This window comes from Kryptolebias marmoratus, linkage group LG12, assembly GCF_001649575.2.
Source record: "Kryptolebias marmoratus isolate JLee-2015 linkage group LG12, ASM164957v2, whole genome shotgun sequence".
In the NCBI taxonomy this organism is placed as follows: Eukaryota; Metazoa; Chordata; class Actinopteri; order Cyprinodontiformes; family Rivulidae; genus Kryptolebias; species Kryptolebias marmoratus.
Genome location: NC_051441.1, coordinates 2,183,320 through 2,206,608, shown reverse-complemented (window position 1 = coordinate 2,206,608; position 23,289 = coordinate 2,183,320). Strand labels below are relative to the sequence as shown.

The 23,289-nt window shown below is 38.5% G+C and overlaps 1 protein-coding gene across 2 annotated transcripts in view; it reads left to right on the top strand.

The window, feature by feature from the left end:
- The window catches only part of tmem104 (transmembrane protein 104), a 44,766-nt gene extending 22,361 nt beyond the window's left edge, over positions 1-22,405 (top strand). Inside the window, exons 10-11 of one of the 2 annotated variants that reach the window (XM_017419281.3) lie at positions 10,663-10,756; positions 19,214-22,405. In XM_017419281.3, coding sequence (XP_017274770.1) covers positions 10,663-10,756; positions 19,214-19,977 — 858 coding nt within the window. In that variant the 3' untranslated portion in view covers positions 19,978-22,405. The remainder of the gene's footprint in view (positions 1-10,662; positions 10,757-19,213) is intronic. The other variant, XM_017419280.3, reaches the window with a different exon arrangement.
- Positions 22,406-23,289: the final 884 nt, after the last annotated feature.

Genomic DNA, 23,289 nt, shown 5'->3' with positions numbered 1-23,289 from the left:
AGCAGGTTGTTTTGGGGCTGAAACATCAACATATTTTGAAAATGAAAGAATAACTTTTCCTAGAAATGGGTGCTTTAGATCAGAAGAGACGTATCTGTCCGGAGTGCATAAATGACTTGTGATAGTTTGGAAATTAGAAGTTTGACTTGATACCTCTTGTGTTGCATTTAAGGTTTCTTAATTTTATCATCATAGAAACTTTATTTCTTTAAAAAAGTGAAGTTTATTTACAGGAAGCTTTAAAAGCTAAACAGATAACAATAAATAGGTATGTTTCAGATATAGATGTTATGAATATAGATGTGTACTTTATTTATTTCTGTAATTAAAAATATAAATCTCACTGAACTGAAAATAAAAATTCAAATCTAACCGGTTCTCTTGGCCACATGAAAAATAAAAAATAGTGAAAGCAGCTACTTTTAACAAAGACCCAGAATCAGTAAAGGATTGAGTGGCTTTTTTATGTATCCATCTACTTCACAAAATCTTTGCAAAGGGAGATTTGCACCTCAAACTGTGCTGCCAACCAAACAGTGTTTCAGGCTGCTGCAGTTTACTCATATTTAAATGAGGTTTCATGTACACATTCAGAGAAAAACAGCTGATAGTGTTTACTTAATTATCAAATTTTGCTACTTATCTCCAAAAGTTTTTTTCTGTTTCTATTTATGTGCTTTAAATGCTCTTGCAAAAAACAAACTTGTGCTTCTAGTCTGATACAGAAGTTTGAAAGCAGATTTGTTTTTCTTGTTTGTAACTTGTTTGTTGAGTGCATGAAGATAAAGAAAACGTTCTTTCATTTTTCTTTAGCTTCCTTATCAGGGTTCCTCCTCTGTGCGTTTTCTCCTTCCCGTTTAGGATAATAAAGGGTCGGATGCCTGATGTGAGGAGTGTAAAACAGGTTATTTAGTTCAAGGACACTTCATAGTGGTGTAATGATCTCATTTGCTGAAGGAAAATAAATGAGATTTCTGTGAAAAAGTTCAAAATGCTGAAATGTTAACAATAGCTCCCTGCGACCTGCTCCAACCTCATTACATGTCCCTCTGCATGTTTGTGGGTTTGTAGATTGCAACTCGAGCAGCTGTATCTCCCTGAATTGATTGGGTAGTTAGGTCATGCAGCTCGGTTGAATCTCTGTTGGGAGCGTTTACTTAAGTGCTGCTCAGTGACCCATTATCCCCATTTTTAAATAAATGATCTACTGGATGTCGTTTTTAATTTGGTGTTGACGTAGTTTCATATAAGTCTTTCGTTTTGGAATTATTTCTTCATAATGGCTGTCATTAGCTTCATTTGGGAGACAGATATCCTTCATCTCCTCCTCTTCGTCCCTTCTCCTCCTCCTCCCATCTCATTTCTACAAAAGCTTGGGTGATTGGTGGAGTTGAATCTCGCTATTAGACCACAGGCAAATTATCATTTCTCATTTCCCCCTCAGATATGTCCCCAGCCTCGTCATAAATCTTCTCTGTCTGCTGTTGCTTGTTATTTTTACCCACGTTGGTGTGTAATGGTTTCTTTTTTTAGGAACAAAATTGGTTATTATCGGTTGTAATGTGGTAAATGTCTAGGGAATAACAGCTTGTCCTAAAATGTGCAGCTATAGGACACTCATCTTTCTTCACCATGAGAAGCTATAAGCATCTCTAACTATATTGGCCTACAGCAGCAACAAGTTTTTTTTTATAGAGGTTTGGTTTTAAAGTAGGTTATTATTCTACTAAGTACTTGTGATGTTATGTGCAAAGTTTCTTTGGGACTCAAACACAGTTCAGCCACCCTGTTAAAGCCAGTTGTGTAATGTCAAGAATTAAAAACAATAAAATGATAAAGAAATATTTTAAAATGTTCAATTTTCAGGTGAGAGTAATGAGGTTAAAATGTCGTAAACATTGTTAAATTGAATTGTCTTTCATGGAACTTTTTAGACACCTGGTGTTTGGGCAGTTCTTCTAAGTGATTTTAAGTCTGGTAGTTAAATCTTTAGCATTAATAGTTCAAGTTTACAGGTGTGATAATGACTTACAGGGGCCCTGATTGATTTATCAGTGAATAATAACAATCCAGATCGAGTGACAGAGTCGTCTTCTTTGTGTGACACTATACAGCATCTTTATCTTGTATCCCTCAAGCTGAGATGATGTCCCACATTTTACCTACCTCTGTTTGTCAAAAGTCATCACTGCAAGGCAAACACTTTTCTAGGATTTTGCTCTTTCAGACAATAAGAAAAGCAGGGAAGTCTTTCATCACCGGAGCTGTGTTTAATGTCAGTCGAACTGCACAAATGAGTCAAACACAGATTAAGCTGTCATTGCCTTCGCCGCTTGGCTTCACCCAGTGATGAAAATGTGAAGAAAATACAAAATTACAAAAAAAAAACCTGTATTGGTTTTGCTGTAATATTATAGAACCTCTGATAAAGAATAGAAAATGCAATTACAGCCAGTGCATTCCTGCTAAAAACAAATTACAAACCTCTCAGATAAGGTAGCAGAATCTAAAAAAAGCAGCACCTGGCACCTTCTGCTGCAAACTGTGGTTTTCAACTTGCACAAGTCATTTCTTCAGACTGAGATTATGATGTTAAAGGCCTAATCTGTAAACATGCATGGCCTGTTGAGTGTGTTTCATTTATCCTGAATATCCATTTTTCAGTATTTGTCACATTCAAACCTTATTTTTTGGCCGGTAAGTGGTTGGTTGGGATTTGGTCAGTGGAGGTAGAGGTTTGATGAAATTTTATATATTATCAAGCAAATCATAACAGTTTAAAAGTAGTCTTTCACTAATTAGAGGTAAGAATAACCTTTGTTGTACAACCAAACCACTAAAAAGCTCAGTCTGAAGTGATCTAACCTCTGATTGGACAGTTTTGTTGTTTGTTCGTTTGTTATACAAAAAGGGGAACTTGGGGTTTTACATTTAGTTTTCAGTGTTTAAATCTAACACTTTTATATTCTTCTCATTCCCTGTGTAGTTTAACTTCTCCTTTTACCAAAATAAATGTAATTTATTTACTCAAATTAGAATTTCTTAGGCAGATTTATTTACCTGAGTTAAGTTTGTAAATTAATGAGCATAAATAAAGACCATATATGGGTATGGAAGATAAAAGTAATGGTTTAGTTTTAGTCCGTGTTCACCAGCTGTGAACTGCTCTGAGATTTCATTCTTATTTGCATATTTTACAATTTTTTTTCTTTTGAAATTTAAAAAAATACCCTTTTTACCCAAATAAAAAAGCTTTTTTTAATTTGGATTCAGACAGTCTATATTGAGCTTCAGAGTCTTTTGAAAGAAAAATATTAATGTGAAGATAAAAGTCCAGTTACAAGTTAGAAATGTTGACTAACTTATGATTATCTTTGTTTAACTTTCACTCTAAAGTTTGAATACAAGATAAAAGATAAATGTGACCTTGTTACAGAAAGTTTAAAAACTCTCCTTTTTGTTGTTATTAAAATCATGGAAGTGGAACATCCTAATCACCCTTTAAATCACGCCGCAGCGGACAACATGTGATTAACTTTTACACGATTTTTCCTGCAAACAGTCCAGCTGACTCATTAACTGTGCATTCTTAGTCTGGCAGTGATGAGATTTATGTGATTTAATGGTCCTGCAGTAAAATAAAGATGCCTACATATTTTTTCTCATCACTTTGGCTCTTTGGTGTAAAGTTGAATGACACGTAATAAATTTTCTTTGACTCTTTGTGGGTGAAAGTCTGGGTCATATCACACATTGCTGCCCACAAAACCTGACATTCTTTTATTTCTGTTTGACTTTATTTAAAGACGCAGAATAAAGCGATCAGCCCTGACACAGTAAACACAGGGATCCACTCTCATTGCATCTAAGCTTTTACTGTAATCCTCCTCCACCTCCTGGTTGTGTTTGACTATCTTCCTTCACCTCATTACCACCTTGTCTTTAATCTCAGAGACCCGTCAGTCTCCAGAGCCAAGTGTTTAATTATCAGCTGAGGTGTTGGAAATATTTCACGTAAACTAACTTGGATGACTCGCCTGTAGTTGTTGTTATGTGCAGCTGCAGATCTGTTGTAGCTCATTTGTAGTTAGCTCTTATTCAGTTACAGTTATCTATAAAACCTACAGTCAAATACAGTGATTCTTGGATACATTTTCTTTACTTGTTTTTTGCAGTGTAAATTTCTCTGATGATTTCAATGAATGAGTGATTAAAAGGCTTCTGCAGAACTTGAAGAGCTGCTGAAGAGCAATGGAATAACTAAAACATGCAGGATAGTTGCCCTCCAGGACCAGGATTGGACACCAATGGCTTCACCACTTAATGTCTGTTCAAATATGGACCTTAAGAGTCCCTATTGGACCAAGAAAGCATCTACTCTGAAACTAGTAGGCTGGTCTAAGACTCATTTGAAAAGACAAAGCAAACTGAGACAGTTTTCTAAATGAAGTTTAATCATCCTTTAATTTTATTTCCCTATATAAACCTTAATTTTCTCTGCTGTCCATTATTTTGTTGCAGCTTTATTTCCTCATATCTTGGCTGATGCAGAAACCTGAACACATCTCTGATCCTGACTTCCAGAAAATCTGCTAACTTTTCAACCCTGTGTCCCAGCTAATGTCTTAAAGCCCCATCTATACAAGAATGGCAGTTTGTGAACATGCAAGGATGTTTTTTAATTTTTAATAATTTCAGCCTTGTGTCCACACAGAAACTGGATTTAGGCTATAAACAATATATTTTCAAACTGAGTGTTGAAGTGAAAGAATCCCTAAATTCCACCTCGGCGTTCTCGTGTGGACACAAAACTCTGACATAGTTCCATCCCCCTTCCTGACCTACGGCCCCAGTGATGACAGATTATCTGATTGTTTGCTCAACTTTGCCTTAAATAGAGCTTAGCAAAAAGCCCTTAATTATTCCACCAAATAATCTAAGATCCAAAAGGTTTTTATCACTGTATTGAACTGTCAACAATACTCAAACAAACGTTGCAGAAGAAAACAATGTACATGGGGTATATTGGGTCATTTTATATTGATGGGAGAAACACGTCCATGTTTACGAGGGGAAAACATGTTTTTGAAAGACAGCATTCCCGTGTGGATGGGGTCTTAGTTTGTCCTTTTCAGTTGACCGGATACAGGTTTGCCCTTCTTCCTGATTACTCTCTTGAGGGATGAAACCTTGTCATTATTCAAAGGGCATAATGCAGAAACACAGCAGAGCATTACAGTTTACATACTCATCAGGAGCAAAGGAATGAAGAAAATCCAAAGCTTCTAACCATTTTTTTCATTTGGACATTTAAATCTGACGTTGTTTTTCCATTCTACTGTTTGTGTTCAATTCTGCTTGATGGAAGTTTCCAGATGATTAATGATGCTGAGAGTCAACATCCTTTCTTCTCGACAAACGTTTAGTTTCATGTTGGTTTTAAGTGCAGTCTGTTGCCTCCCAGGCATCGTTTTGGCTCCCCCCCCATATCATTTTCCTCCTCTCGCACCTCCACCCTCTCAACAATCATGTTCAGAGCATCTTTGTATTACTTCCCTCTCCTCCCTGCTGCCCATGTGTTCAGTGAATCACTTGACTTCTTATTATGATCACAAGGTTTTGTAAATATCTCCTGGGCCTTTATGGCCTATTTTATGGAATTTCTTTTTCTCTGGTCTTTCATCATACATGTCAGAATCCAGGAAGTGATTATCTTATAATACTTACGATTTCTCTGCATTTGGTGTTTGAAGTGTTTCTCACATCATTCAATTATGGAGTCAGTCCAATTCAAGATGGCCACCACAGCTAATCAACATTATCCACAAAAAAAAATGGCTGTAACTCCATTAATTTTACAGGTATTGAAATAAAACTGTTTGGTATTAGCTGAGAATCCTTCACAACACATCCTCTGAGCGTTATATCATATTAAACTGCACATAACGTTATTTTCAAAGTTCAACCAAACTACAGCTCTGTCATTTCACCAGATGAGATGATCTTTGTCTAAAATTCTGCCGTGAAAGGCGATGGGTGACATGCATTCCTTGAAGGAATGCAAAGCCTTTAATCATATTTATATAACAGTAAATTAGTGATGACTGATCATCATTTTTAGTTTGAAATCTGTTTAGAATAAAGATTAGCATCAGATACAACTGAACAGGGAGTTTTAGGACTAAAAGGATTGGGAATCATAATCTCTTCTTCTCCCTGCTGTTTGAGTGCGGGGCAGATTATTCATGTCCAGTGTAGACCACCATGGAGCATTCAGAAACACAAATTTCCCTCCTGGAGTTTCTCGTTAACATGATCGCTGCTTGTCCAGAGCTTATTTTACTCTTAACCCTCTTTACATCTGAGCCAAAATCATTTATCTCACAAATTTCCTGAAACGCGGCAGTCACAGCAACGGTCATGCCACTCTCCTGGGTTTTTATTTAGCTAAAGTAATGACAGACAGCTTTCAGACATCTGTGCTGGAACAAAATAGAAATACTTGTTGATTAATTACTTAAATGGAGCCAACAGTTAGGGGCTTGGCTTCAGCCAACTGTGATGGATGAAGAGTCGCTGAAACATGTGACTGTGGTGATTAAAGAGAACAGTTTAGTGATGCAATCTAAGGCCAATTAAAATGCCTCTGCATCCTCTCTGTACTCTGCAAACCGCACTGATCCAAAACACAGTGAGCGAGATTGGCAGCTGTAGTCCGTTTTGCCAGTTGGTGGAGGGTTATTGAGATCATTCACCATATCTAAGCCCCGTTAATCTCTTATTCTCAAATTATAACTTTGTCATTAGAAAAGGAATGAAAAGTTGTACATAATTTACTTTGGAAAGTTTCCACCTCCATCACAGGGATGAAGCAAACGAATACAAACTAGATGTGATGGTCATAAACCTGTGGTTGAATAGCTCCGAGATTTTTCTAATTTTAGTTGTTTTTGGTGTTTTTTATAAAGTTAACTATTGTCTAAAGCAGGTTAGTTTGATATGAAGCTAGTGTTGAAATGTGGGCACTGTCAGCTTTGAGCCATTAAACTGTTTGTGGTGAAATAACAGAGGAAATGATGACTATGAAAATGGAGAAATAGTTGTAGAAAACAAAGCTGCAGGTAATTTAAACTCTAGGTTTGAAATAATAATAATGCATTGAGTTTTGTCTTGATTTGGCCCTTGGTCTTAATTTTTGTGAAAGTCTAACCTGCAAGTCTGATCAGACTTTTGCAAACGCTCAGTATTTGTTGATTGATATTTAGTCAACAAAGAGAGGACAGATCAGTGTGTTTGTTTTGGTCACCTTTGCAGTTTCTGCTTTTCACAGAGATGTGTGATCGCAGCCAGCTGGCTGTTAGCGAGAGTGTTGTCTTGTATTGAAAAAGAGAAATGGCTGATTTTAAAAATGTCTTTGTCGTCTAAAGTGAAATGCCTGTAGTTGATGGGTGTGCTGCAGTGGAAAAATAAAACCTATCAGGTTACTGGAGAGCAGGTATGGAGGTTGGGAGGGAAGCACAGACAGAATTGATTTATGCCACTTTTCTCCTGACAGAATTTGTGTTTGTTTATTGCAAAATTTATTAAAGTGAGCATGAAGCAAGTTCTCTGCTTAGGAAGCAAAAAATGGAGACAAAACTTCACATCAGGCTTACAAACAGGAATGAGATTAAACCTCTAAAGCAACCTAAACAAAGTATTAAATGAATAAATGCATTGGATCCAAGTGCCGTTCAATTTGTCTATGTCATGCAATCCTGAATAAATTCATCTCTTTCTGTCTGACAGTTTTGGTGTAGTCACTGACACAAAAGACGGGATGTATTCGAAAACAAAGGCTGATCTGTGCTTCATGAAGATCATTAGTTAAAAATGTGATGCATCTGTGTTGTTTCAGCTGATGGGCAGCATCATTCTGGAACATCAAGGCTGTGTCGAATCATTTTCTGCACCAGGAAGTCTGAAATATGAAACAGCCACCGTGTAAAGATCAAATAATGTCAACAAAATCACACAGAGGGTGTTCAAAGGTTGATAAAATGTCAGAAAGAAGACATGTTCATGTGTTTGTTCTGTCTGGTGATCAGTAAAAGCATTTTGTCTTGATCCAGGATCCAGTCTAGGAAGAACTCAGAGATTAAACATAAACACTTTGTTCACCTTTAGAAACATTCATGTAATCAGATGTTTACCTGATTTTATCCTATGTTTATTTGTTTGCTACTTTACTGAATAATCCATTCTTTTGGTAAAGTAATCAGATTATTATTCCCATCTTTAATCCTCGAAGGACCCAACTTGTACCACCGTCTAAACCTCTTCAGCTGTTGGACATCGAGGAAGATCAATTCAGCTCATTTATTAGTTAGAACAAGTTAAACTGCATTAAATACTTTTATAGTTTAAATGTTTTTTATGCATACTTCTAACTAAAGTCATGGTACAAATTGAAAATGTTTACATTAGTTTTTGCTCTTATCTGATTAAAGAACATTTTAAGAATAACTTCTGTAATTTGGTCTGGTGTAGTGAGAAGCCTTAAGTTACAGGCGTTAAAGTTCAAGTTAATTTTCATTATGTTTATAATTTTAAATTTGACTCTAAAGTTTGTTCAAGCCTGATGGAAATATTCTCTTTAAAAACGTAAACATAGAAGCTGAGTTTGAACCGTTTGTGTGTATCTGCTGGGAGAGGCAGAGAAAGTTCAGCTTCAGATGAAGTCCTTTAAGTTTCCATCCATTCAAACCATCCTGGAAAGTTTGCATAAAATTTAGTTATAAGAGATCGACTGCCTCACATCTGTTTGGACAAATAATAGGTGGAGAAAATGTTGTATGGATGCAGATGGAGAAGAGTTTTTATTCAGTCGTTCAGCCTGTGAGGCGACTTAATAGACTCTTTTTGCAGAGTTGGGCTTTTTGTTAGCAGCTTTAAAGATTGAAGTAGGGCTGCATTTAATTAGCTTTTTTTCTTTTAAAGGATTCATATATTAATATGTAATAAAAGCAGTTTTGGTTCAGGTAGAGAATCCTGTAAGCAAAGATTTTTTTTTAATCTACATGCAAATCCTCTTGTAATAATTCTGATTCTCAGTTTGAGTAAAAACATCTTAAATAACAAAATTAAAAGGATGATTTCACAACTAAATGCTCACAATCTGCCTCGCTTGTCATTAGTTGCTCCACAAAAGTAACATCTGTGTTTTTCATTTTGATAAAATGTGGTTTTAAATGAGATTTTTCTAAAATTGGACCCAGATTGATGTCGCTGCAGATTACAAAGTCATCTTTAGACACAAAGTAAAGGTGCTTGAAAGCGGCCAGCCTCCCAGACGTATTTATGGTTAAAATACTGCTGTCCGTGAGCCAGATGCCATCAATTTCCCTTCTTTCTTCAGACATAATGGTTCATTCATTACCTCCGATGGGTTACACAGATTTATGCTTTGGCTCTGATTGAGCCTGGACCGCACTTTGCCAGGAGGACGTCTGGTAATGTTTTAAAATATAGACTCATGTTTCAGTCATTACACAGCAGAATTAAAGGCCTTTGTATTTGTTTTTTTAATGGCTGGTTTTCTGTCAGAACTCCTGCTGCCTGTCTTGACCGGGTCACGCTCGTAAATCCTGTAACTCAAAATTAAAATGACAGAAATTCAAGTCAAACAACTCAAAATAATAAATTACAGTTGGTCCCTTAATTCTACATTCATAAGTCCAACATAAGTGGAAAAAAGATCTTAGCCTTAATTATTTGATAATTAGTCTTATCGGTTTAAAGTTTTGGAGACCTGGTTACTTTTTCTGTTTTCTGATTATTTATTTTGCTTTGTTTTTGCAAGCTACAGTTAAATCTTTAGAAAAAATTAACAGGCTAATTATGTCTCAATATTTAATTTTTTCCAGTTTATTTTAAACTTGTTTAGTTTTTTCTCTCAACATTAGAGAGAATAAAAAGACAAATTAGATATTATTAATCTGGTTAAATTTTTCCATGTATTACAATAATTTTTGTTTCAAATTAAATAATAAATGTTCCTCCTTTTTGTGCTCAGTTCAGTGTTTGTTATTAATTAACAGTTCATGTTAAAACAGTATGAGTCTGATGTTGTTGGGTGGTTTGGTCTGACATGTTGAATTATTTTTTTATGTTTGCATGTTAAAACTAAACGCTGCTGCCAGTCTTTGCCAGGACGCTCTTATAAAAACAAGCAAACAAAAAAATCTCCTCTCCCAGTTTCACTAAGGTTTAAAAATAACCAAAGCCTTGTAAAAATCCAACCACAGCCTCACAAATCACTGTAACCTCTAATTAATCCCTGTTCTGCAATCTCAGAAACAATTGAAACAAGGTTAGAGATGTATCAAAAAGCAGTTTATATTCATGGCTCATAAATCAGCCTCTCTTACTAACTAACTCTGACATTTACAGCATTCTTCATAGTGGGTGACATTTTCCTGCACTCCTGCCAGGCCTCATCAGCTGACGGTGGAGCTTCTTTTTTACTTGAAATCTGCTTTGATGTGACTCTGACTTTGATTTCTGTCATTCCCCTCTGTGATAGCTAAAAGTTATTTCTAGAGTGTGCATATTCTTAAATTTTGATTGTATCTGAACCAGATAAACATGTTTTTTTTTTGTTTTTTTTTACCCCTCCTGCAGTCTGTGTTCACTCTTCTGTTGGGGCCGTTCACCTTCTTCAATGCCCAGAAGACCAAATATCTTCAGATTCTCACCTCCCTCATGCGCTGGATTGGTAAGAACATAAACAAATGACACATTTTTCTAAATCATTATTAACACCAACAAAAAAAATCCTTATTGGATTTTTGTGGCAGCCAGGTGCTGCTTATCGAATTTTCTTCTTTTTCTTTCGGCTGTTCCGTTTTTAGGGGTCGCCACAATAAGTCCTCCTCCATCTAACTCTGTACTCTGTGTCCAGTGTCCTCTGTCCTCTGTCCTCACTCCCAGCTAATTCCATGTCCTACACTTCCACCATTTGGTCCTCTTCTCTGCCTTTACTCTTTTCCTCTTCTTCATCACAACACTCATCCTACACACCACCATCTGATGCTGTCTGACTACAACCTTACAGTCCACCATCTCCCTCAGGTTATAGGTCACCCTGTGCTCCTCCACCTTTTGGAAACAGATTTGGACAACAGCCATTTCCATCCTCTTGGTAAAACCCAACAACATCTGTCCTTCCTGGTTCCTTTCCTGCCCATCACCTCCTCATCTCCTCTGTCTCCTTCACCAACATGTCCATTCAGATCTGCTCCGATCACCACTCTCTCCTCCCTGGGAATACTCTCCATCACTTCATCCAGATCCTTCCAGAGCTTCTCTACTACATCACATCCAGCCTGTGGAGCAGAACCACTGACAACATTCAGCATCAGACCTTCAGCTTCTACCTTCAGACACATCACCCTAACTGACCCTCTTTCATCGTAACTACATCCCTTTCTAGCTTCTCCTTCAGGACCAGCACTACTCCATCTCTCTTCCTATCCACACCATGGTAGAACGGCTTAAACCCTACCCTAGTGCTTTGAGCCTTGCTGCCCTTCCACTTTGTCTCTTGCACACAAATATATTTACCTTTCTCCTCTGCATCATGTCAGCCAGCTCTCTACCTTTACCTGTCATTGTCCCTACATTTAGAGTTGCTACCCTCAGTCTTACACTCTTGCCTTTCCTCTTGTGGTGCTGCAACGGTCCATTTAAAGTCCAGAAACTCAACCTGAATGAAATGCTGCGGTCGGACCTTGGAGCTGTGCAGGAAGCTTTTGGCGATGTGTGTTTTTCTGAGGTTTCATTTAACTTATCTTTGAAACTGTTAAAGCTAGGAGAATTTTTAAAGATGTGCACATAGTGTTTATAAAACCCCAGAACAGAAAGGAAGTGTTTCTTTGTATGACTGTGTCTATATTTTTAGTTTTTTGTTGTTTCCTTCACTTTGTCTGAGCCATCCTGCTCTTTCCTACCAACACCTATTTTATTTTATATGCCTCCCCTCTCATCTTATCCCTCCATTCTACGTTTGTGGCTGCTGTGGTCAACTCCGTCCATCATGGTTCAGTTCTGCTCCGTGTCTTTGACTCCCATCTCCTCTCATTTCTCAGCCTGACAGGCCTGACAGGCCGTCCCAGGCTTGATTGGACCGTCACTCACAGGGCGACAGGTGAAAATAAACCATCCGTCCAGGACTTGCTGCTAAAATCACAACGCCACTGAATCTCGGCACTCCTGCCGCCCCCACACAGCCACGTGCCCACTTAAATAAACACAAAAACACAGCAGCATCCATTTACTGTCCAGTATTCTTCTGGCTGCACCGTTCAGTCTGGCTCGCTGTTATTGATTGTTGGTGTCACTTTGCAGCGTGCTCTTTACAGCTCGGGCTAATGATTCAAAATGGCTCCATTGGAAGCTTTGTTTCTTTCATGTGTTTCTGCAACATCATAAAAGAAAAGAATGTTCAGAGAGCTACGGCTGCATATAAAAGCCAAACTTTGGGGGCCTTTGACACCAAAGTTATCGCTTTGTATATTAATGAGTTTGTTTTAGAGATTAAAAATATGTGGTAAATGAATAAACACAAAAAATGCACTCATAAAAACACATTAGGCTTGTTTTATGATAATTTTATGCATGATATGTAAGAATTACACTAAATCAGGAAGTTCCATTTCATTATATTTTGTTAAAAACATGTTTGTTGGGCAAATAATAAAGAAAAGTAATTCCAGGTTTTTAACCAAAATGATCTCTGTGTTAGGCTGACCTAATTCTCCTTCTTTATTTAACAACATTGATGGTTTTAAGTGTGCTTGTTTAGTTTTGTGTTACTAAGTTGTTTGTTGGAGAGCTCCGGGTTTTGATTAAATAGTAAATTATACTTTCTAATCAGTACAGATGTACACTTTGTTTATTTGATCCAGTTAAGGATCATTATCAACATTTTGCTTTCTGGCTTCTACATCTTAAATAAACGACTTTAATGGGGAAAATATAATTGTATTCAGAATGGATTGAAGGTTTTAAGATGTTAAAGTTGTAATATACAATATTACCCTTTAATGGAAGGGCCTGCAATGACTGAGTGTGAAAGTGGGCATTGTAGTGGTTAATTATCAGTGTTTAGATGTCTTGGCTGAGGTCTGAAAAAGCACCGAAGTCATGGCCTACTTTGTTAATTAGAGCATTAATCTTGGCCAGTAGTCTCGGTCGTTTTCTGTCTCGGGTTGTTCATATTTGTTTTTAGAGCAGAGAAGGAGCGCACAGACAGGCTGAGTTATAGATTTTGTTAAATTGTTTCTACACGGGCTGCTTCTCAAGGGCAAGAAAATGTATTATCCTATTAAGATTTAGTCCCCTTTTAAAATAACTGCAATTATGCTTGCTGCTCTCAGAGGAACTGTAAGGCACAACACCGAGCAGGAATGGGTCATCAGTGGTATTAAACGTGTATTATTAGGAATATTTAACTGAGTATATTAGAATATTTCATGACGTTCCTTCTTTGTCCTGGCACATCTAGACACTTAAAGTTCTGTTCATTCTTCAGCTCCTTCAGGTTGGATGGTGCTGCTTGTGTTCAATGATCTTTAAATCAAACCAGAGATCCTCAGTTGGATAGAGGTCTGGACTGACTGGACCATCCCAGGACTTTTAACTAGTTGTCCCCTAACCAGTGGAGTGTGGCTTCAGTGGTGTGTTTTGGCTCATTGTCCTGCTGGAAGGTGGACCTCCATCCTTGTCTCATAACTCTGGAAGACTCCAGCAGGTTTCCTTCAGGAATTTTGCTAAATTTTGCTCCATCCATTTTTCCTTCAACTCTGACCAGACCCTGAGTCTCTGCTGATGGAAAACATTCCCACACCGTGATGCTGCCACCACTGCACCTTCTTCCACATGTTCAGGGAAGAAATGTCAAATGGTCTGCATAATTCTTTTGTCTTTTTTCCTGGGTATTTTCTCCATTAACCCCACCACTGTGCATCTTACAGTGGTCCTATGGACAGATCCTTCTGTCTCTGCAGAAGAGGAGCTCAGCTATCTTTGCTTCTTGGATTTTTCTCTTGGATTATCACTGCTCTGTAAGTTTTGGTGGCTGATCTTCTCTTAGCAGGCTCACTGTGGTGGCATCATCGTTCTATTTCTTAATAACAGATTTAATGGATCTCCATGGGATGTTTTTTATAACCCAATCCAAACCTGTACTTCTTCAAACTGTCTCTGACCTGTGTGGAAACTTCCTTGGTTTTCATTCATCTCTTGCTGCTTAGAGATGCTGAACTTGACCCGTTTCCCTTTCTGGCATTTATAATCACCAGTTCTATGGTTTCACTTGTAGAAATGCACAATGACAGTCTTGTGTGTTTGATTTCAAAGGTTGCAGTTGGTTTGTGGTTGGTTCATTCTGTTTTGGGTTTTTTGCCTCAGTCTTATCACAGTTCCTGACCCTGAGCTCAATTTTTGTTTGATTTTATTGGATTGAAAGTTGCCTCAGTTTTTGTGCATGAATTTCACTGCAACAACTACACAAAGTAAATTCTCTAAATAATATTAATAAAAGCACAGAGACTAACTCATCTCATGTCTTTTAGTTTAATAAAATGTGCACTTCTCTGTACTAAGGGAAAATTAACTCATACTGTCTCACCCTCTAATGGGTTTAGTTATAACAAGATGGCATAAAAAGGAAGGAACCTCCCTGCAGGGATGTTCACAGCTTCTCTGTGCCATTTTAGAAGGGTGGGGGTGGTGTTGGTTATGAAGGTCAGGGGGACTCTGGTGGCTTGTTGAACAGAGAGTTCAGCTGGCTGCTCCCTGGGGGACACTGAAATATGAGACAGTCTTAATGAACTGAACAGAAAACTTCCTGTTTAAAGATAAAAACACACAGGATTTAAGCATCAAATGCTTTGAGTCAAAGAGCCGCCTCGGTGTTTTCTTGTTTGCTGGTTTGGTTGTAAAACATCATAAACCAAACTCCAACCTAATAATTAGGCCTTTAATTATATCAGTTTTTATCCAGCAAAGGGATTTTGTGATTGTTTGAAAAGAGAAAACCGATCAGAGGAATTAAAAGCTGTTTGATGCCATGAAGCTGACAAATGAAGAGCATATAGACTTTACCAAAAGGTTCATAAAAGACAGAATCTGTACTAGACCAGGACATATTGACATATAATTACTTCAGACAAAAGTTATGAACAATTAATACATAAATTTCTTTGAAATAAAATTATGTTTATATTATTCACAAGGCTTTTAAAAAGTCTCTTTGTAAGTGAAAAAAAAACACATCTTAAACAATTCAGGGTTTCTGTGCATCTCAAATGATAAAAAATGTGAAACTGTATTTTAATATTTTTGTTTTAGAAAAGCCTTTTCAAAGGAAAAAGGGTGTTTTTTACAAAAGGTGTTTATGAAACAAAATTAACATGGTGACAATGATGTCCACCTGGGCATTTATAACCACTTGGATTACCAACTTGTAGACATTAAAATAAGAAATGCAGCTCATTCTTTGTTCTGAGATGCCCTCTGTCTTTTCTGTGATGTCAATCAGGGAACTGCAACAGTTTTTAAACATTTGTCATACAGTTGAGCTGAACAATAGATCAAAAATTATTGTCATTCGCAAAATCAGTGAGCTCAATATCTGTATCAAACAGACTGCTAAGGCTGCAATAAATCATAGACAGTTATAGTTCAAGTCCTATGCATCCATGTTCTGCTTGCTAATAACATTTTTAATCAATCCAACAATCTGTCACTGGTCTTTATTCCCACACGTGATTTAAACGATGGTGATGACAGAAAGTGGTGAAAATGTGGGTTTATCCCAACTGATATCATCATCGTAATATTAAATAATAATATCACACATTGTAAGTTTTTCTACTATTGTGCAGCCCTATTATACAAATTTATATATTTGCTCCTGATTGAAGACTTAAATAAAGTCTTGTAGATCTGCTGGCTCATTATTGTGATTGTGAGCTGCAGTCTGAGCTGATAAACAGCGAGCTAGCCGACTGCTGTGCTGCTGTGTGTTTGTTCACTGATAGTCGTATCTTGGATCACAGGACTTGTTACGAGGCAGCGCAGCCACTTATCATCCAGTTGCCCACCAAATTCAGCAGCAGCCCACTAGTTTCAGTCCTGATTGGTTCCAAATGATAGAGCTGTGCTGCAGAACAAAATGAAGAAATCCTGGTGAGAACTGGGCAAAGAGCCGGCGCTGCTAATTACCACCCAGATTATCCAAGAGTGCTGAAGGAGTGCCTGTCTTAATTAATGATCAGAGTATTTCCATGCTCTGAAACCGCTGGAGGATGTGAGGGGGGTTAGGCAACAGCAGGAGTGAACATTGCATGAGAGGGCCGTGTTTTTCCTTAATGTTCAAAATGCTGCTTGTTTAAACATTAAAACCCAGCTGAGAAGTCGTTGACATTCCAGCTGGAGTCAGGTGTAAAAGTCCAAGTCGCTCTTAATTTGAACCGAGACCTTTCGACTTGCAGATTCTTCAACTTTGTTTCACATGAGATGGATGACCTTTCCCCTTCTGCCATTTTCTGAGCTTTAATTAACTCCGAGATTCTCATCTCTTTCAGATTGTCTTGTCTTTGAGGCAGTCAATGATTTCTTCGAGCACAGAGAGTGTCTGCCAGCTTTGACTCAACCACTCGCTGTGATGTTTTCTATCAGAGACAATAGAGCCGTAAGAGTTTCCTCCGGGAGGTCGTTAAGTCGAAGCATTCCTCACAAGGTCATTGTCGTTCTTATTCAGGTCATATAAATCACAGGCTGAGAAATGGACAGGCACTAGTTATGTGGACGTGATATGTGGCAGTTTGACACCTCCTCAATTTACTCACCTCCTTTTGTTGCATGTCAAGTGCAGGAGAAAGAGCTGGGGGGTTCCTGTAAAAGTGCACCTAATCACCATATCCTGACAGGTATTTGCAGGAGTAAAAGCTTCTTCTCATCTGAATGAACGAGTTTGTGGAGAGTCTTAGGACAATAAGCAGAGCTACTGGACTCAAAACAAGATGTTGGGAGCTTATTTTTAAGTTTAGTTTTCTTTTTGTTGTTAATTAAAGATCATAAAGAAAGACAGTGATGCTGAAGGACTTTTATTTATAGACTTTCTTTGAATAAAAATATTCTGAATATGTTTATAGGAAGAGAAATTGGTGCTTTGCAAACCTTTTAAACTGTATATTCACTTAGAAACAAAACACAGATCATCAGTTCTTGTGTTTGTGTGTTGATGTTTGTTAAAACACCTTCTGGACAGAAAGCTGGACAGTGTTTGAGGAAGCAAAAGGAGCAGACAGATGGGTTACAGTAAAGACAGATGTATTTAGTAAAACGGTTTGAGTAAAGTAAGTCAGATTTGGATTTGTCCAACTTTGCAGAAGACAGAAGTCAGGTTTATGATGTCAGATGACACAGATATCTTGATGTAAGGAGAAGCCTTTTTGTGTCTTTGTCCTTGAAAGCTGGTCTGTTGCCCATCATTTTGACCCCTCTGTAAAAAGAAGGTTAACGTGTAAATTGGGAGTAGCAGAGCTTTCCTCAGAGCCTGAGATTACTTTGGACAGAGGCCAAAGATGCATTAAATATAGAACAGTCGTGCAACAGGTTTTACACACAGAGTGAGTGCTGACATCTACTCTGGTGTGAAGGAAACAAGGAAGAAGAGAGTTCCTGCTTGTATCTGTTGGCTTTTTCTGATGTTTAACAGTTCTGGTAAAGTAAGAACAGATATTATTTAAATGTCTTTTAAAGTCTTTACATCTAACCTGGTTGGGTTTTTTTTTCTTTTTGATCTTAAATGAACCCACTTTAGTCTCATCATAGTGTCATAATTACTGGAACTAAAATATGTAAAAATATGTTTTAGAGGATCATTGATGCTTTCAGAACGAGAGAAACTGGTGCCGCTTTGTTTGGGCAGAAGTAATAAAAAGATACTGAAAGTTGGAACAAAAACTAAAAAATGAGATAAAAAATTTGAAAGTTGATTTTTAAACCTTTAAAGTTTTTATTTTTTAACGCTCACCGCTGAAGCCAAAGGCAGAGCGATAATGTTTCTGCCTCTGTGTGCTCCTGTTGTAAATGTAGTCAGTCTTTCATAGTTTTTAATTTTTACTTTAGTTTACTTTCTGCTGACTGATTTTCCTCATTAGGAGCACACCTTCACTGGTTAGTTGTTGTTAAAACGTTGAATTTCCACGTTTCTTGAGCCACAGCTTTATTTACCACCTTCAAAGGCAGCAGAGCGTCAGAGAGGACGGAGGAGTTACGCTTCACACTAATGTTCTGCACACGTGTGGCGGCTCACGGTCCAAGTGTCGCTTTCTAAATGTCACCGTGCGTTTAAAGGACAGCCAGAGATGAAAGCTGAGCTGGCTCCAGGCCATAACTAACTCCTGCTGTCATGTGGAGGAGAGATGACTGTCAGGTCCTAACAGGACTCCACGCTGCGCTCACGGCTCCTTCGACACTCTCCTGCTGCCTTCCAGAGAAGCATCTCCTTCCAGAAATCCATTGGAGCAGGAGGAGCCGACACACTGATGCTTCCCTGTCTGTAACCTGATTTACACTGGACCTTGTCATGTTGCAGAGTTTTTATTTTTAAATGCATCATATTTTTGCGACGAACAGCTGAGTTCTGACTGATCCACATGGGGGGAGCTGCTGTTCATTTAAAGGCAGCTTAACACAAAAACTTTTGTTAAATGCAACACAAGTGAATATTTATTTGCAGAGGAAACTATTTTATGAGAAATCAAACAAATCCTAACTTGGATTTAAAACATTTAAAAACATTTTTTTTGGAGACAACATGAAGCAGCTTTTTGCTGCAGTTTTAGATTCTCCAAACTAAAGCCAGGATTAGTGGGAAAAACTTGACTTCCAAGCTTTAAACTGCATGAGATGCTCCGTCATGCAGCTAAATGTACAAACAGTGTAACAACTTTACACCGAAGAATTAACAGTTGGTTATATACTGTTTGTGAACATTAAATTCTTCTAACATCAAATCTTGTAAAACTGAGGATGTGTCTGTGTTTACCACCTGTGGCCACAGCAACGTTTCTTGACTTTGTGTCTGCATGATGAAGCCTTGTTTGTCAGACTGTTTGATCGGGGTTAATGATCTTGGTTTGTTTGTTTGTTTTTTCAGCGTTCATCATGATGATCATCTTGGCTCTAATCCGCATCGGTAAAGGCACCGGCGAGGGCCACCCGCCGGTCGCCAACCTCTCTGGAGTCCCCAACCTGTTCGGGGTGTGCGTCTACTCCTTCATGTGCCAACACTCGCTGCCCTCCCTGGTGACGCCCATCTCTGAGAAGAAACGAGTCGGAGCGCTGGTGTTGGCGGACTACGTCCTGATCCTGGGCTTCTACGTGCTCCTCTCCCTGACGGCCATCTTCTGCTTTGACAGCTCGCTGCTGTACGACATGTACACGCTGAACTTCACGGACAACTGTAACGTGCTGGATATCCCTGTGCTGCGCTACTTCCTGGGCCTCTTCCCTGTTTTTACCATCAGCACCAACTTCCCCATCATCGCCGTGACGCTTCGGAACAACTGGAAGACCCTGTTCCACCGAGACGGAGGCACCTACCCGTGGGTGGTGGACCGGGTTGTGTTTCCACTCATAACCCTGATACCTCCGATTGTGGTGGCTTTCTGCACCCACAACCTGGAGTCCCTGGTGGGAATCACAGGGGCCTACGCTGGAACGGGGATCCAGTACATTGTTCCGGCCTTCCTGGTGTTTTACGCCAGGCGCCATCTGGAGCCCGTGATGGACAGAGATGCCATTAACAAGCACAAGTCCCCCTTCCACCACGCCTTCTGGGTGTGGTTCGTCATCATCTGGGCTGTCTTCTGCCTCATGTTTGTTACAGCAAACATCATCCTGACGGACACCAAGAAATAAGAACACGTTCCATGAAAATCTCTTCGTACGGTCAGTTTCTTTGCTCCGAGGCTTTACGGACCGTGTGCCTTTTTTTTTTACCAAACATTTGTTGCTTAAATTAATCATCTAAAGTAATTTATCAGATTTGTTGAAAGGGACCAAAAGTTTATGATGGAAGTTTGAGGAGTGGATCCTGAGAATGAAAGGGAATTTATTTAAATTAACTTTTTGTCAACTAACAGCTGACAGTTTGAGGTTTTTCTACAGATTTACACCTAAACATCACAGAAACGTCCAAACAGGAAATGGAAGTTTCACTTGTCTGATTTCTGTGGAAAGTTAGTGTTGGATAACAAGTTTTAGAAAGCTAAAACTTTTATTTAATTTTATTTCCACTGATGGAAATAAAACAACCTATGATTTGCGGGAATGTACTGTTAATTTTAACATTAAAGGAATAGTTCAGATCTTTTGAAGTGGGGTTCTGTGTGAAGGTCATGAACGTTTATCTGGTCAGAGTTGAGCTTTCTCTCTTCAAACTGAAGTTGTTCAGAGAGTTTTCTTTAACAGGTAAGAACAGGAGCGGAGACGTGTTCAGACTCTGAGGAGCTGCCGGAAGTTTGCAGCTTAATTTTCCAATAAAACTTTATTAAAATGAGAATAAGACAAACCGCCTGTCACACCCCGACTCGTGTTCTGTGTCACGGCGAGAACGCAAGAAGAAGAACCAGGGTGTCGGGGATCATCAGTCTTCCTGGCTGACGTGTCTCCATCCTTTAGCCGGTGATGTCCTCGTCCTCGTCCTCATGAACAATGAAGCTCCGCTGACAGATCAGCTTCCCTCTCTGGTTATCAGCACAAACTCCCGCCTCCGTCAGCCTGTAACCGATCTGTGACTCAGCTTCATTCAGCTTTCCTGGCCTCGTTAGTGTCTTTAAACTTCCTTTCTTTATTTTCATTTGAGTCCTGCGTCGTTCCTGGAAGGCAGCTCAGCCAAAGAACAACAAAACCGTTTTATTCTCAGTGTCACTGAGCGGTCCAGGTTTACTTGTTTTAGTTTTGGTGCTCGCCTAAAGAATCCCCCCCGTCTGCTCCGTAAATGATTAACTGACACTTTCCAGTCAAAAGAAGATGCTGCTGTTTGTCCTAAATGTCAGATTTCTGATCACGTGTGAGCATTAAGATAGTTTCTGCACCTCGACTGTCTGCAAAGACAACTGTAAGAACAGATATTTAACTGCAGTGTGTTAAGATGAGTGAAACTTCTCTTTAAATTATTTTAGGTTGTTTAAAAGTTTGCACTTTAAATTTCAGTGATTCACTTTCAGGAGATATTTTTACACCTCCAAGAAAATAATTGTTTACATTCTGACTTCCTGGGAACTAGTTTTTCTGGCTGATCTGTTGTTAAATGAGCAGATAGACTAAAGCAGAAGTTTTTTTTGTTTGTTTGTTTGTTTGTTTATTATTTCTAAGATTTTCAATGAGTTGAAAATTCCTTCATGTATGATGTGATATTCAGCAGAAGAGCATTTAGTTACAACTGAAGGATTTGATGATTGTCATGATGAAGAGGATCTCTGTTGAACTTTGTGTGGTCGGTCTGGGGTCAGGGGTCGGGGGGCTCTGTCTGAACCTGAACTTTTAGTCTGACCTCTCCTCTTTGTTAGAAGTTATTTTCAGTGTTTGAGCTCCCAGTTTTCCATCGTTTCAGTTTATCTTCAGCGACATGAAGCATCAGGACTAACAGAAACAAACACCTGAACTGGGAGAGTGAGCGATCAGACTCTGAGTTTTTATTATTTCTCTTTTCTTTTTTTAAACAGTTCTTTTCTCACTTTAAACTGATCAACTCAGCTGTTTTTGTTTTTTGTTGTTGTTGTTTTTGTGGCGTTTATAATTTGATGTAAACTATCATCATACGATCTTCAGACAATCTTGTTTGGTGCCAAAAACATTGTTTTATTATTTTTCTTTTCATGTTTTTCTTTGTTTTTAACATTTCAGTTAATTTGTTTCCTCCTCATTTGCCATTTTCTTTGGATGTTTCTTGCTTTTCTGACTCTTTTCATTTTTTTATATAACTCACAAAGAAAATAAAGCCTTTATGTTGATCTGAACCTTTTATGTGTTTATTTTTTAACCTGCTTCTTTTGCTGTGACTCATTTATTACTGAATTCCTTCTGACACGTTTACTGTTTTAGAGTAAACCCTCAGTTTTAGACACCAGATGTGGTGGAACAGAAACATTTAGCTGAGCTTAAAAACTGTTTCTGAAAAGAGTTTATGCTGACGAAAGTTTGACTCTGGATTTAAAATCATATCTGAAGTCAAATCTGTTTGTTTTGCTTTTAAAGTAGAAGCATTGAAACAACAAAAACAAACAAAACATTTTAGAAAACATACCGGAATCTGGAAGAAAACCATTTCAAAAGCACAATTTGGGAAAATTGTTGTAGAAAATGTTAAAAATTTTGGGAAAAAACATTTTTTGCAGATTGTCAGAAAATGTTGAGAAAACCTGAGAAGTTTCTGATGACTCTCAGCTACTACCACACATAACTGTTGCTCACTTCCTGTGAAAGGCACGGACTTACAGACATTTGGTGTCTGCTAAGACGGCCATCTTGAACTGGATTAGTCCTCACCAGCAGTGATAATTATTTCTGCTCAAAGGTTGCAGACACCAACGAAGAAATAAAAATCCCCCCTCAGCTGATGAGGTCACAGGTCTGGTCGGTTCTCCTCAGGGAACCGAGCTTCTTTAGGTTGTTCCTCTGAGGGTTTTATCTCCATCGTGTTGAGGTCTGACCAGCTGCTGCAGCGTTTCTTCTGTTTATTTAACCCAGCAGATCCCACCGACATCAGGGAGACCTGGAGCTGAAGGTGTTCTTGGACTGTGGGAGGAAACACGAGTAACGACGAGAACGTGGAAACGCCACAACAACCCGGGGCTTGAACTCAGGACCTTCTAACCACTACTCCATCGTGCTGCTTATCAAAGAAAGATTTAAATAATAATAATAAAAATCTTTGAGGTTCCTTCTTATGTTGTTGGAGGTTGTTTAAAGCTTTGCTGAGTCATGTTAAACCTGATAAACTTCAGTCAGAGCAAACAAACAACAAACCTCCTCTCACATTCAGTTCTTCCATCTAAAGTCCAGGCTCAGCTGCACACTTTGATATTTAAAGCAGGAAGAAAGCCTTTAAAAGCTGCAGAGTGAGGCTCAGGGATCAGTGTTTGCTGTTGATTTTGTCGCAGCTCGTTCAGGTTTTCAGGCTGCTTCAGTTCTGCAGGTAATTGGCATCCTTCTTTTCCACTCCTGTTC